Here is a 15,072-nt window from a genome sequence, read left to right on the forward strand (position 1 = left end):
ACTATCATTCAACTCGGGCAAGGCAGTGCGATCCCGAGTTTGCCCAACGTGAGAGTGCTCTCTGCGTGTGTCTGTGTGCGCGCGTGAGAGTGAGACCCATCCTCCGGGCATTTCCCCTCTTTGGGCAGTTTTGCTTCATTTGTTTCCTATTTCTGCTACATAGAAACTAACTTCCATCTCAGCCCCAGCCAGCGCCGCTGAATAGACCCTGTGCTGCGGCACCGTGTGCGTCAGATCCCTCCGCGAAGCCTTCCCGGCCCCCTCCCTCCCGCTATCGGCCTCCACAGAGAAAGCGCCTTCCAGCCAACCGGCGGCTTCGGCTCCGACATCTTCTCCGATTGGAAATAAATAAATAAATCGCACTCCCGACCGGGAGGAGGGGCGAGAGTCGCGCCGTGGCGGGTGCGGGGCGTTGGGGCCGAGGGGTCCGGAGCACCTTTTTTTTCTCCCCGGGGTGGAGAACGGGGGCGCGAGCCGAGGACTCCGGCGAACCCCGGGCCGCGAAGGCAGCGGACTCCTTTCTGCGGCGGAGGGATCCACGGCGGAGGCGGCTACGGCCGTAGCCGCTGCCTGAGAGTTGTTGTTTCCTCCTCCTCCTCCTCCGCCTCCGCCGCCGTTGCTTGAATGGTGGAGCCGAGGCTCGGCTCGTGAACACACACTGACAGCTATAGGGCAGGCGGCGGCACCATCCCCGCTTCCCTTCGGCGGCGGGGTGTCCCGCCGGCGGCCCCGAAGTGACCCATAAACATGTCTTGTGAGAGGAAAGGCCTCTCGGAGCTGCGATCGGGTAAGTCGGGGGGCTGCGGGGCCGCTGGCACCGGGCGATTCCGCCCGCGGTCCCCCGCCCCCCGCCGCCCGGCCGCTCAGCCTGTGTGTCTCCCCGTCCCTCTCTCCCGCGCAGAGCTCTACTTCCTCATCGCCCGGTTCCTGGAAGATGGACCCTGTCAGCAGGCGGCTCAGGTACGGCGGCGCGCGGCGCGGGCCGGGCCGGCGCTCGCCGCTCGCCGCTCGCGGGCGTGGGGGAGGGAGGCGGCGGCGGCGGGGCCGCGGCCCGGGGCGCGGGGTTTAGCTCTCCCCGCTTTGTTGTTGCAGGTGCTGATCCGCGAGGTGGCCGAAAAGGAGGTAAGGGCGGCGGCGGCCCGGCGCGTCCCGCCACCGCACGGCCGCCCCTGGGCCGCCGCTCCGTCGCCGCCGCCGCCCGGGCGCGGGGCGCGGGGCTCGGGGTCCCCGGCGGGGCGCAGGGAGGGCGGGGGAGGGGATCGGGCGGGCCGGGGCCGGGGGCCGGGCTCACGGGGCGTCCTCTCCCCGCAGCTGCTGCCCCGGCGCACCGACTGGACCGGGAAGGAGCATCCCAGGACCTACCAGAATCTGGTGAGGCATTCACGTCGCAGAGCAAAGAAACTTTTCCCTGAGTCGAATAAAAATTGAATTTCCCGCAATTTTTTACAGAGACAAAAACTTGGCCCTAGAACGTGAAAGCTTCAAAGGCTACGGGGAGGGTTGGGAGGCCCGTGTGAGGGGTTCGGGGGGCAATGGCTGGGGGAACCCGCACCCCCGGGCCGCAGGGGCTGCGGACAATTTATTTGTGATATTTTGTTAATGTGCTAGAAATAAAGATACGTCATGAGTGTTGTGCAGTGCAAGGCCGGAGGAGGAGGGGCCGGCGCGCGCGTCCGTGCGGGCGCGGTGGCGCGCGCGAGGCGGCGGCAGCGGCGGCGAGAGCGGCGCGAGGAGGGAGGGCGCGCAAGCTCGCTTGCTTTGCACGCGCGGCCGGCTCGGCTTTCTCTTGCCCTACACAATAGCTGGTGACTAACTGCTTCGAAGTGGCATTAGCATTTCACAAGCAGGCTATTCAGCCACAGCGGAACCTTGGCAAGACTTTTCTTTTTCTTTCCTTTTCTTTCTTTCTTTCTTTTTTTTTTTCGTTAATTTGCTCGTCCTTTTCTTTTGCTTTCTTTAAATTAAGAGCTGGATTTTTTATTGGAGGAGTTCGGTTGTGTGATGATAGTTGGCTAGCGGCGCGTTTTTGCTTTTACCAGAACATACATTTGCCTAATTGTAAAACCAGACGTTTTAACAGGCTTTCATTGATTTTGTTAATTTTCTTTGTATGCCCCCCCTTTCAGTTAAGGAACTATTATTGAAAGACATTGGGAGTTTTGATTTTTATCCATATATCTACTGTAGGATGGAACTTGGCTAATAAAAAGTTTTGTGTATGTGTTTATATTGCGATATATTTTGTTTAATAGCTTGGAAAATACCTGTTTCTTAGTTTTGTGGGTTTTCAAAGTGAATATTTTAGTAATTTCTAAAAATTGCTTCCCAGAAGTGACCTTCCATTTTAGCATTGTGAATGGAAAAGTAGTTACTGTAAAGTTTAAAGGAGCTATGCTTTCTATAGTATTTTCTTTACCTAAACTGATTTAGGTTGTTTATAGTGTGTTTAGGACAATTAAAAGCAATCACACCAAAGCATACCATGCCTTTGAAATTTAGGCAATGCATTGAGTTTATGAGATATTGTAACTGCTTTGAGATACTTATGGTGTTACCTCATCAGGGCCCCTGTAATGATTAGGAAGTTTCACTTAGCTCAGAATGAATACTGTGAGGTGAAGTCATGGGCATGATTTTGTTAGCTTTTGTTTTATTTTGGATATAGTACATCTCCTAGCTTTTGTGTGCATAAATCTCTTAAGATTCAATGTCAGTTATAGATGACTGCTCACAGCTGTTGAATACACAAGGGTACTTTAGTTTAATAAATCTAATGTAGACATAACAGTGTATTCATTTCCACACTTAAGGTGTGTTGGTTTTCAAGTAGTGATTTAGGGTAGTTTTATTTAATACTTAGCCAAAATGAGTTTGAAGTAGTTCAAGATTTACTAACCAACATTTGAAATTTTTAATGTTTATAAATATTTGACAAAAATTGTAACTGGATTTCTTTGTATTCCTTGCTATTTGAGAAAATTATCACAGGTTGATAATATTCCATTTTAAAGATGGGGGGCAGGTTTTACAAAACTCATCTTTGCATCTCTTTAAAAAATCAAAAAGTCCAAGTCACTGAGAATTGCTGTGTTTTCTTGAAGACTTTCAGTAATTTTACTTTTTTTTTTTTTTTTTTTTTTAAATGAAGCAGCTAATGGTGTTTGGCCAAATTATGGGAATGTTTGATCCTTCTAGGAATCATTTAAAGTTTTTGATTTTGATTTAATTATTAGTAAAATGAATTTATATTCCTAGTGTGTTTTTCAGATTTAAAGTACAATAAGAATTGTCTAAGTGTATTACTTATCAAAATCAGCCTGTTTTGCATGGAAGTTGTTTTTCTTGATTGCAGTTTTCAGCTTATCAGAACAGTCTTGTTGGCATATTCTTTTAAGACTGTTAAGAGTTCTTATTAGAACTTGGAGTTTGATTCGTTTTCTTTTTATTCTTTCAACATATTGCTTACTGTGTATACTGGATGCAAGGCACCATTGAAGGTGCTTTCATATCCCTCCAACTATATATCTAGGTGTGTGGCTATCTGGGTTAATTTCATTTGATATTTTTTGAGTCTTAACTTTAAAAATGTTTTGGATCACCAGGTTTCTGATGATTTTTGTTTAATAGATCTTGAAATTGTATGTCTAAGTGAGCACATGCTCATTTCTTTTGCAGTATTTTCTGTTGTTTTAATTTATTCTTCAGACTTAAATTTAAGTTTTACTTTGTTGTGCTTCATATTGAATTCATTTAATAATGGTTTGAAGACTATTTGGTGAGTGAAATTAATTTTTGTAGCTTCTGCTTCTGTCTGGGAATGATTTGTTGATATGTTAACTGATAAATTGAGCCGCATTTTAAATGGGAAAATCCAAATGTCAAATTGCAGGTTCTAGAAAAATAAGAAAATTAGCAATTTAGGAAGGGGTGTATATTTGTACTCATGAGTTAAAAAATGGGGTATTGGTCAGCATCTTTAGTTAACTTGCAGATAGAATCACAGTGATTGGATTTCAGTTAAAAAGAATATGCAGTTTAAAGGGCAGTATTAAATTTGATAGTTTAAAAAAATTAAATTGGTGCATTTATTTCAGGTGTGATTGAAAAAGAGAATGTTCATAATCCAAGCATTATTTTTGCTTTTGGCATTATAAAATATGACTAATTGTTACCATTTATGTTAAGTTTTAAAACATTTTTAACAGTTAATGAAATTTGATAGGATATTAAAATTGGTTTTTAACACTGGTATAATTTTATTCAGATTCAGAAATATTTTTTTAAAACACGAGATTGAGTTTAAAGCAGAAGGACATTTTTCAAGCATTTGTCAGAATTCTTATTTTTTAGATGGAGCCAAGTATAGGCAAACTTTTTATAGACTAAGAAAAAACAAATATTTTTTGGAGAAAGGTGAACTTGTAATTTGTTTCTTAGTTCAAGTAATTAAACTAGTTGGTTTATTAAGTCTACTTTCTAGTTGTCACTTTAGAGGCATCTGTATATTTATGACATGCCCAAAATTTCTAGCATTTTTATCAGATTGTAGATGCTTTGATTGTATTTTTCTCTAAGCCATAGTTATTTTCAGAATTGGGTTCATGGTTTTTTAATTTGTTAAAATGATGTAATATTTACTTTTTTAAAACTAGTGTTATTTGCTTTTTAAAAATTATTCCTTTTAGTATTAGAATTCTTTCAAGTAAAAGAATTGAGTTGAGTTAGGAGATGTGAATTGGGAGTCTTAAGCCCTGCTGACAAATTGCAGGTAATCTTGAAAAAATCTTGGCATTTCTCTTTTCCTTAGTTATCTTATTTGTGAAAGAGTGGATTGAAATTTTTCTAATCTGAAAATCTGTGATTTTGGACTAGAAATAGTAATGTTGTTTTAAGTGCTCAACCCTGTTGCATTCTTGAAATTTAATTTTCCAAAATAGAAAAGTAGACCTAGAGAAACCTTGCAGGTTAGAAAGTTGAATAAACACTTTTCATAATGTTATTCTTTGATTGTAATAATTTTTGTAAAGATGAAGATTTTTGAGGCACTTAACCATGTTGTAGAATACATTTTTGTTGCTCTGTAATTACATTTTCCACGTGGCTTAAGTATTGGTTTTCATAGATTATTGGTAGTCTCAAATTCAGAGTTGAATAGGAACTCTGAATAGGATTTACTTAAGTATATATCTTAGGTCTACGTTTATTTAGAGGAAATTGATTAATGTGAAAGTTAAGGTTTAAAACCTAGGAGATGAATTTTAGAAAAATAGGTAACATAAGACAGGTTTTTGAGTCAGGAATTCCTATCCTCTATTGAGGTACTTTTAAGACTTAATCCCTGTTAGTCTTTTTTGGAGGGGTTGGAGCAGCATATGCTGAGGTTCATGTGGCTTTTTTGTTTGTTTGTTTTTGTATTATCAGTGAAATAGAAACTTAACTTGGTAGGCTAAAATAGGGCTTTAATATCTCAAAAACATAGTGAATAAAATATTAAGTGGGAGTAGTAGCTGAAGGAACAGAACTAAATCATTTCTTCCACGTTTATTCTGTTGGTACTTGTACCTTTGAAATTTTTTTTGAGAGATTTACAAAAATGATAAGTGAAATATGTTAAGATTCTTAATACTTTTGACTCAAACTACAAAGTCGCATGAACATAAAAGGGGAGTTGAATTGTTCTTACCTAACCACGTAATGGTGTTTTGTATAATTTTTAGGAGATAGCACAGTATTGAGAGGGTCCATTTTTTCTGATCTGTAAAATGGGCTAATAATGGCCTACCTTTTAACGTTCTCTGAGTAGTAATTGGCAAGAATCATGTGCCATGTAGGGTTTGGGTTTGCCGTTACCAGAACTTTAGTAATGGTAGTAAAGGTTGTTCTAATTATAGCTTTAGGGTGTTGTATTAAAGTTTTCCTTAAAAATATTTTTATTTCAGGAACAACTATGTGTAATTTTTCGAATATAGCAGTGGTAGTATCGACAGCACCACTTCAAAAACATCAGAAGGTACTATTGGTTTACTGTATAATATCAGGAATGAAATGATTAAACCTCGGAAATAAGGGGAAAAATTGGTAAATATAAAGAATAAATTGTGTTGTGGATAGACTTTAGAAAAAATATGCTGCTAATTCTAGCTATGACTTTTGATGTGGAACAGTGAACAGTAAGGAATATTTGATTGGTTGAAATATCCTGAGTTGATGAAGCTTTTTTCTGTTGGTCATGATCACAAGACACAAGTATATGAAGGAACCTTGGCTCTTTCATCTCTCTGCTTCTGTATAGAAATTTATGGAATTTAAAACCATAATAACTTGTATTCTATTTGGAAATTGTTGGAGAGATAATTCATTTTGTCAATCTGTTTAAAGATTGTATGTTTTAAACAATTTAATAAAGACTTTTGAATTAATTCTTAGGTTAGTTTTAGGGTAAATAAGTCCAGAGTCAATTTCTTTAATCCAGAATTTCTTTGTAAGATAGACCACAAGCTTTTAATTTTGTTGTGCTTGTTTTGATCTGGAAATTCCTCTTATCTACTGAAGTCATTCTTCTCTTACATCAGTGTTGTGATTATCTGTTATGTCACTGTGGAATTGTAAAAAAAATTGTATCCTGTGCAAATTACTGGACAAGTAATACCAAACAGGTTAATTTCATTCTTACCAGTATTCATAGAAAAATATCTATAATATTAAGCCAACTGACCTTTAGTTAGCAGAGAGTACTGAACCATATCCATTTAAAGTAACTTTCTGTTTTGGTAAACTTTTTATTGACTTCAGGAAAATCATGTATTATTTAAGTATATTAGAAAAAAATTGACGAACTTATTCTAGGATTTTAAGTTACTTTTCTAATTATATCTAAAAACAAAGAATGTTAAATAATAGGAGTTAAATTTACCATTTTAGAAATAATTTTAAATTTGTGAAGATTTTTAGTTTTGTGAGAAGCTCTTTTGGTGAAATTATGAATAATTTGGTGAAAGTTAATTACTTTGTAATTAAGAAGTTATTAAGTATACGGGATACAAAGCAGTGTCAATATTCCCTAGCAAATTGGGTGAAAATGGTAATTTTTTATTTGTATGGAATTTGAGAATGAAGTACTGAAAAATCAAGAACAGTTATACTCTTGGAAGCTTTATATATACATAAAATTGAGCATCTTTGGTTATTACAGAGGAGGCAGTCATCAGTTGTTTGCCATCCATACTTAAAGCAGTCTTACTTGAGATTCAGTTTCACTGATGGAAAAGGATAGTTGAAAGAAAAATTATGGTATTAAGAAAATTTAGGTGACTACTAAGTCTGGCATAACTTCTGCTTAAGTTAAAACTGAATTGTAATGAGATTTATAGTATAGACCCTAGGTTTTCTATGGTGGTGGTGAAGATGTTGGTAACCTATTCCAGAGGAAGTACTAGAGAATCCATGGGTTTTGAATGTTAACTGGCCTGACTTTTGGTCATGTTGGTATGACCTACTTGATTTCTTTCACTGATAAAAAACAGGCACACAGCTTGTCTTGGCAGAGAGTATAATATAAAAATGCAAACAAATAGATATCTTTACATATATTGCCTTAACTCTGATTTAGTTCTGGGGTGTGGTAACACCAGATTATAGGCGATTTGGTGAAACATGCAGTGTCTGAAACAATTTCATTGTATGTGAAGTAATAGTTATTTTGAGTGTTGAAACTGAAGCATGACTAAAAATGAAACTGGTTGTATTCTTAAGATTATTTACATTGATATTTTAAGAATAGTTTAAGGATTTTCCATCTTTAAATTAGTAGACAGTGATTTTTATTTCACCAGATTCAAGTTCATGATGTCTTAAAAACGGTTTCTTATTGCACAAATTTTGCTTAGCAAATATGACAACTTAAAAACAAAATTTCAAAATGTTATTTTAAGAAGTTAAATTTTGTTGTTTGTGTATTTATTTGTGTTTTAAATGAGTTTTAATAGGGCATCCCTAATTTGGTTTGTGGGAACCTTGATTCTGAATAGGCTTTTGGTTTTGTTTTATAAGCAAGACATAATCAGATTGTAATGAATAAAATATATGAGTTTTGCATTCTGTTCAAATGACAAATTTTTATTGATAATATGAACTGCATTATTAAATGAGTTTGTAATGGTTGACTAAATTGTGGAAATAAGTCTTTCAAGCTGTTTTTTTTTTTAAATTCACAATTGAGTAAATAGACCTCTGAGTTTAATTATAATATTTTAAGATTCTACATTAATTTTCACACATTTCTAAAGAAATTATAGGCATCTAAGAGTTCTGCAAATAGCTTAGCGGACTTGCCTTGTGTAGGCTGTAATAAGTTTTTAGTGATCAAGCTTGTGTGATGATGGGGGGAAACTAAAGTTCTGAGAAGGAATCAGTAATGTAATAAAAATAGTAAACTTGTAATCAGGAAACCTGTGTTTGATTAATTTTATATTTTCTAAATGTATGTCCTTTGACAAATTGTGTTATGTTTGGACTTCAGTTTTCTTATGAGATAGGCGGAATCCTTCAGTTTATTGGATTATGATGTTTAAGTTTGAAAATAGTGACACAAATTAAGTTTACTGCTCTGTAGAGTAGCTTTTACAGTTAAAAAAAAAAAGTCAGAAAATACATACTAGTTCTAAAGATTATAGATGAAAATTAACTCATACTTTGTTATAATAGTATCAGATTTATAATCCTAAAGTTGGAAATTTCAAGAATTTTAGGGACTGGTGTTTTAATCTTGTGCCTTATAGAATAATTAAATAGCAAATAATTCGTGATTTTGTTTGTATATTAGAATAGTCATAAAAATAAGAATTGTATTCATACTGATGTTTAGAAATTAAAATGTAATGAACAGCAGAGGTTTTTAGATTGGACAGAATTGTGAAAAGAAAGTGAAACGTTGGGCTGGGGAATGTAGCCCAGTGGTAGAGTGATTGTTTAGCGTGTTCAAGGCCCTGGGTTTGATCTAGCAATGAAAATAACAACAACACAAAAGTGAAGAAAAATTGGAAAAATTGACTTTTATGAGTATTGCAGACATAAGAATGAAGTGAATAGCCTAGTAAACACAGATCATACTGGTGCCACACATTAATTGGATCTTATTTTCATAAAGTCTTAATTGATCTACCCTCATTTTAAACAATTTGTTGAAAAGATACTCAAAACTTTTCTCCCTGTTTGAAGAAAGATTTTTTTGCCCCCCAACATAAAGGGTCAACATGTAGTTCATAATACAGAATATAAAGTAACAGCCGACTCGTACGTCAGGTTCAGTGGTTAGAACATCATATGATAAAAATTATTTATTAAATTATGACTACTTTCTGAGGTAATGGCTGTTGCTTACCCTGTCATATAGATGAATACACTGAAGGTTAAGAGTTTTTTTTCCATGCTCCTGGTTAGTAAGTTTAAACCTGGCATGGTTAAATCATATATCCTTCGAAATTACTGACTTTTCTTTAAAAATTAGTAAGGGAAGTTCTTAATGATATTATGTCTAGTGGAAATCAGTGTCTTTCAGGTCCTTTATTATGTTTTCTTCCCATTGCTAACAACTTTTAACAATACCTTATGATAATGGCAAACTTCTCTTGGCTGTTTATATGAAATAACATACAAAAAGAAGTTTGTTTAGCCAGAGGTTCAGGATAATAAGCCATTTAGCTTGGTATCTTTCCATTTTCCTTCTGGGCTACACAGTTCACATCCTCAGATGATCATATTATTCAAAATCTAATCGAAATTCTAGAAATATTTTTATGTAAAATCTGAGAAAGGAATGATAAATGCCTATGATTTGAGCCAAAGATGGACAAGGAATGAACAGAGTAGACTGTATTTCACAGAATTCTGTAGTCTTTGAGTGTTTTTTTTTTTAATATAATATAAATAGTAGATAGCCCCCCAAATTTAAAATCTGACCCATGCTTGCTGACATATACTTTGGATCATGTAGCAAGAATTTTTTTTAAAAGGATACCTTTATTTAACCCATATTTTAATCATTAATTATGGACAGGTAACCAAAGATTTATTTTACCACAGCGGGTGATTCTCAATTGAGAAAGGGGTTGGAAGGTATATAAGAAGTTTGAAGAAGTTCTCAGGAACCATCCAGTTAAACAAGTAGTGTAGTGAATCTCAGTGGGGTAGCATCAGGGGTTCCATCTATGAAGTAGGCTCTTGCTTCGTGGTGGAAAGAGATAAAAGTGTTTGTTCATCAAAAGGGATGTGTTAAAGTTGAGCACAACTAGTAAATGGTCATTCGAAAAATTTTCAGAGTAATCAGATTTTATCGTATTAGTGACTTTAATCCATTTATACCATATAAATTTCAAATTAAGGACTTAGAAAAAGTAATCTTAAAAATGTTGGGTTGGTCACATTGAATTTTTACAGCCATTTTGGGAGAGTATTTAGGATTGTCAGCATATCATTGTAGTTATATTTCTACTTTTATCCTTAGATTAAAAAAAAAAGGCATTCCCTTTTGCCTGTAGGAATTTGTGCTTTTATTCTAATTTTTTTTTAGTAGTGAAAGTGAAGGATAAAATATTTATTTTTCTGGCTTAGTTTCATGTCTGTGTTGACAGCTATTCAAAATGTTACTTGTTTTTCTCTTGTCCATTAATACATAAATATATTTGAGACAACAGGTAATTCACAAGGCAGTATGAATGTAAGTTCTGATCCTAGAATATCTTGATTTGACTCTATACCATATAGTTATTGCGTGTGACCATAGGAAGGTTGCTGTATTTTTTGTGAAAATTTTCTTTATGGAATAGGAATAGTAACACTATGTACCTTTTAGGTTTGTTAAAACAATTAACTGAGTTTTTACATGTAATACTTAACCACATTTACTGTAGGGCCTGGCATGTAGTGTGGAATCAATATGTTTGCTATGTTAGTGGGTTATTAATCATATTTATATATATTTAATCATATGTATTTATATATTTAATCATATACTTATCATACTTAGCTTTATAATTTGGTCATACTTTTATGTGTTGAACATCTTAAAAGTTGGGCTGGGGCTGTCGCTCAGTGGTAGAGCACTTGCCTCGCATGTGTGGGTTCGATCTTCAGCACCACATAAAAAAATTAATGAATAAATAAAGTGTCCATCTATAACTAAAAAAAATTTTAAAAAGTATGAAAATAGTTATGATTCAGAAAATAGAGTCTTACTAAACAATAATATATAACAGATTACTGAGAATCCAAATATAGTCATGGATTGATTTTATTACAATGTATTTAAAGTGTTCCTTTTAATAATTTGCTAATAAAATAAGTTAATTTAAACTAAAAGTCTTAAGTTAAAATTGAAGATGAAGTTCCTACTAACTTGGAAATTAAAAGTCATATGTATAGCCATAAACAATTTTAACTTTTAAAATGTTTTATTTTTAAGTGATCATAGTGACATAGTTTAATATTATGAAGAATATGATTCATATGTTTATAAAGATTGTTTAGAAAAAGGCAGTAGAAAATGATACTTTTATTTTTAAAAATATTTATTTGCTATATGTGTGTGTCTGTGTGTGTGTGGAATAGTTGAGAGCAAGAAGATTCATGACCCCTGTTCTTTTGTTTCTGATTAAATAGAGAAGAAAAACATCAAATGTATGATCTTAAAATCAAGTGCATAATCACAAACTGATGTGAATTAAAAAGGAATCATAAAGTGTGCAGCAGAGAAAACTGTGAGGAAAAGAGGGTCTGGATTTGGACTCTGGGACCTAGGACCTTAAAGAATTTTCATTGAATGGCTAGGTAGAAGATGGTAAGCCTATAAAGGACAAAGAGAAGGAATGGTTGAAGAGGTAGGGGGAAAGCCAAGGAGTATGGCAGATGTCAAGAGAAGGCAGGGTTTGCAAAGGAGGAAGTGTTCAACTGGGTTAGAGATACTAAGACAGTAAGTAAGGTATAGATTTGTCAACAAGGTTAACTTTTAGTAAGATCTCTTACGTTAGAAGGGTGAAAGCTTGTGTAGAGTAGGTTGAGGTGAGAGTGGGAGATGAAATGAGATTGACAATAGACCATTCTTTAAAAACCACCTGTTTTTGAAGAGGAAAAGAAGGGGAAAGTGGTAGCTGGGGGATTGATGTTGAAAAGTATGGGTAATAGAAGTCACCAGGATTTTTGTTTTTTGCCCAAGTTGGAAGCAGAGTGAGCATGTTTAAATGTAGATGTTAAGGGAGTGAACGTAGGGAGTGCATAAGACTAATTTATAGTTTAGGATTTCCATTAAGTTAGAGAATTTGGTTATTAGTATAGTTCATATAGATGTTGGTATAAAATGCCTGTGAGTTAGGATTCTAAGCATTAGGGAGGTTAGATCTTAGTTATCAAGAGGGACAATTATGTTAATAAGACACAGGATAAATACAGATGTAGGTAGCCATATAGATTTTATGAAAAAACAAACAACAAAACAGCTTCAGCTTTTCCCCCTTGGATAACTTATTTTGAGAAAGTCAGGGTTGGGGAAGAGAACTGACTCAGAAGAGTTCATCTCTTAGGAGAGCAGTGATTTTATATATATATAATATAATATATATAATATAAATAAAATATATATAAAAATATATAAAACATTGTTAGTCTGTTTTCACCATTCTAGAGATCCATTTGTGATCCACTTGTGGCTAATAACCTCAGAGAGTGCTAGAGGAACCAAGTATAGAGTCAAGATTGAGATTTGTATCCCTGATGCCACTTAAGTAAGAATGCATTCATAGTACTTGTAACTTTGTTTTGTCTAAAATTTTGTTTGGAGATTTGTTTTGTGGCTTTAAAGAGTGACTAAAACCATTAGAATAAAACATTAGACTGTATAAATATAAAATAAATTTTTTTCTTTATGTGCTAGAATACTGACCAAATGTTTTGGTTGAGTTTTTTAGTGAAGTAGGAATTTTTACATATTCTCATGTGTTCATTTAATAATTTATTAAGCACTTAACTACAAGTACTGCATTAGATACCATGTAGACAGGTAAACAAGGTCTAATCCTGTATCTTTTATATAGGACATGGACAAGTTAACCAGCAATTTTTAGTGTTAGTGCAAGAGTCCATTGAATCCTCAGATAGGGCTAGAACCTGTGTATTTCTGTGAATGAGAATCAGTTATTAGATTTCCACTGAGGTTTAAGAATCAAATTATATTAAGAACAATTAATATGATAAATACTGCAAAATGCTAGGGGGAATAAAGGAACCTTTGAAAGGAATGTAATGTACTATAGGAACATGAAGAATGTACAAAAACAGGGGCAGAGTCGTGAATAGGTCATGGAAGTCAATGAGGCATGTGGATCAAAACATGAGAGAGATTGAGGTGTGGAAGTGGGTGGGTAAAAAGAAGATTGCCAGCATAGGAATCAACTTCTATAAAGTCTCAAAAGCTGGAGAAAATATGAGAAGTTTAAGAACTGAAGTGAAAGTTGATTTTGAAAATTTGGAATATTTATATTTTCAAAGAAAGCTTTAGACAAAGTAGATTCATAATATTTTATTAAAAAGAATCCTGCAGTACAGAATTTTAGGCTATGTACCTGAAAAGGTAGTTTTACCAGCAGATGATAAAACAGGATCATCACAACTGAAGTTAGTAAGTAATGAACTTTAGTTTGAAGTATAAATTTGGGGAGTGGTGGGTCCTGGGGGTTCAGCTCAGGGGCACTTGACCACTGAACCACATCCTCAGTCCTATTTTGTATTTCAGTTAGTAGAGACAGGGTTTCACTTTTGCTGAGACTGGCTTTGAACTTGAGATACTCCTGTCAGCCTCCCCAGGGATTACAGGTGTGTACCACAGCACCTGGCAGAAGTATAAATTTTTAAAGGAATTTTGAGCATTTAAGAAATTACATTAAAATAATCAGCACATATAAGTTTGCAGCTGAAAGGGACCTTAAAAGTATTCTAAACTTTTTCATTTAAATTTTATCTTTTACCTTTTATAACTTTTAAATTTTGTTTTTAATTGGCACATAATGTTTCTACATATTTATGAGGTACAGTATATAAGGTTTTTTTTTTTGTATTAGGGATTGAACCCAGGGTACTTTACCACTGACATATTGATATACCCAGTCTTTTTTAACTTTTTATTTTGAGATTTTGAGACAGTCTTGCTAAATTGCTGAGGCTGGCCTCAAATTTGTAATTCTCCTGCTTTAATCCCTTGAGTTGCTGGGATTATAGGTGGGCACATCCCACCTGGCTAGTGTGCTATTTTGGTACATATATACCTTATGTGATGATCAAATTGGGGTATTTAGCATATCTATCACCTCATACATCTATCATTTCTTTGTGCTAAGAACATTTAAAGTCCTCCCTTCTATTTATTTTGAAATACTTGGCTAACCATATTCACCGTACTATGCAATAGAGTTCAAGAACATACTGGGAAAGATCAGAGAAAAATATAAATAGAATTTTAAGATCTTGTATTACAGTATTTTCTTCTAAATACTTTTTTTTTTTTTTTTTTTTTTTTTTTGCGGTACTGGGGATTGAACTCAGGGCCTTGTGTTTGTGAGGCAAGCACACTACCAGCTGAGCTATCTCCCCAGCCCTAAATACTTTTTAATGTCAGTTTTATTTAATTATTAAATTAGTGGTTTCTGAAATATGTTTTAAGTGTGAGTATGGTAGATATTGTGGAAAAAGATGTTGTAGCTCAAGTTAAAAATTGTGGGTGAAATAAAATTAAGTTGATGTATCTGAATATTTCTTAGAAGTTTTAATGTCAGTAGACTTTTTAAATCCAATTAGGTACATAGTGTGCAAATTTGCATTATACATGTTTTATTAGAACCACTTTTGTAAAGTTATTCATTCTGCCAAGACTTTTTGACTACCTACCATAGGCCGGACTCTGCAGTTTAAAATGATCAAAGTGTGCCAGTATGACTCCATGTTATCCACAACAGGAGTATGTTCTGATGAAGAGTAAGTTGGGTTTCTCTTTTTGACTCCAGCTTAGAGAATGTGTATGTATTAACCAAC

General features: G+C 35.5%; 1 protein-coding gene across 2 annotated transcripts in view; it reads left to right on the forward strand.

Moving 5' to 3' along the window:
* The first annotated feature begins 442 nt into the window (after nt 1-442).
* The window catches only part of Phip (pleckstrin homology domain interacting protein), a 122,771-nt gene continuing 108,141 nt past the window's right edge, over nt 443-15,072 (forward strand). The window contains exons 1-4 of one of the 2 annotated variants that reach the window (XM_047557577.1): nt 443-787; nt 902-960; nt 1,093-1,122; nt 1,312-1,371. In XM_047557577.1, the coding sequence (XP_047413533.1) occupies nt 748-787; nt 902-960; nt 1,093-1,122; nt 1,312-1,371 (189 nt within the window). In that variant the 5' untranslated portion in view covers nt 443-747. The remainder of the gene's footprint in view (nt 788-901; nt 961-1,092; nt 1,123-1,311; nt 1,372-15,072) is intronic. The other variant, XM_047557576.1, reaches the window with a different exon arrangement.

Source organism: Sciurus carolinensis, chromosome 7 (genome assembly GCF_902686445.1).
Source record: "Sciurus carolinensis chromosome 7, mSciCar1.2, whole genome shotgun sequence".
Classification (NCBI taxonomy): domain Eukaryota; kingdom Metazoa; phylum Chordata; class Mammalia; order Rodentia; family Sciuridae; genus Sciurus; species Sciurus carolinensis.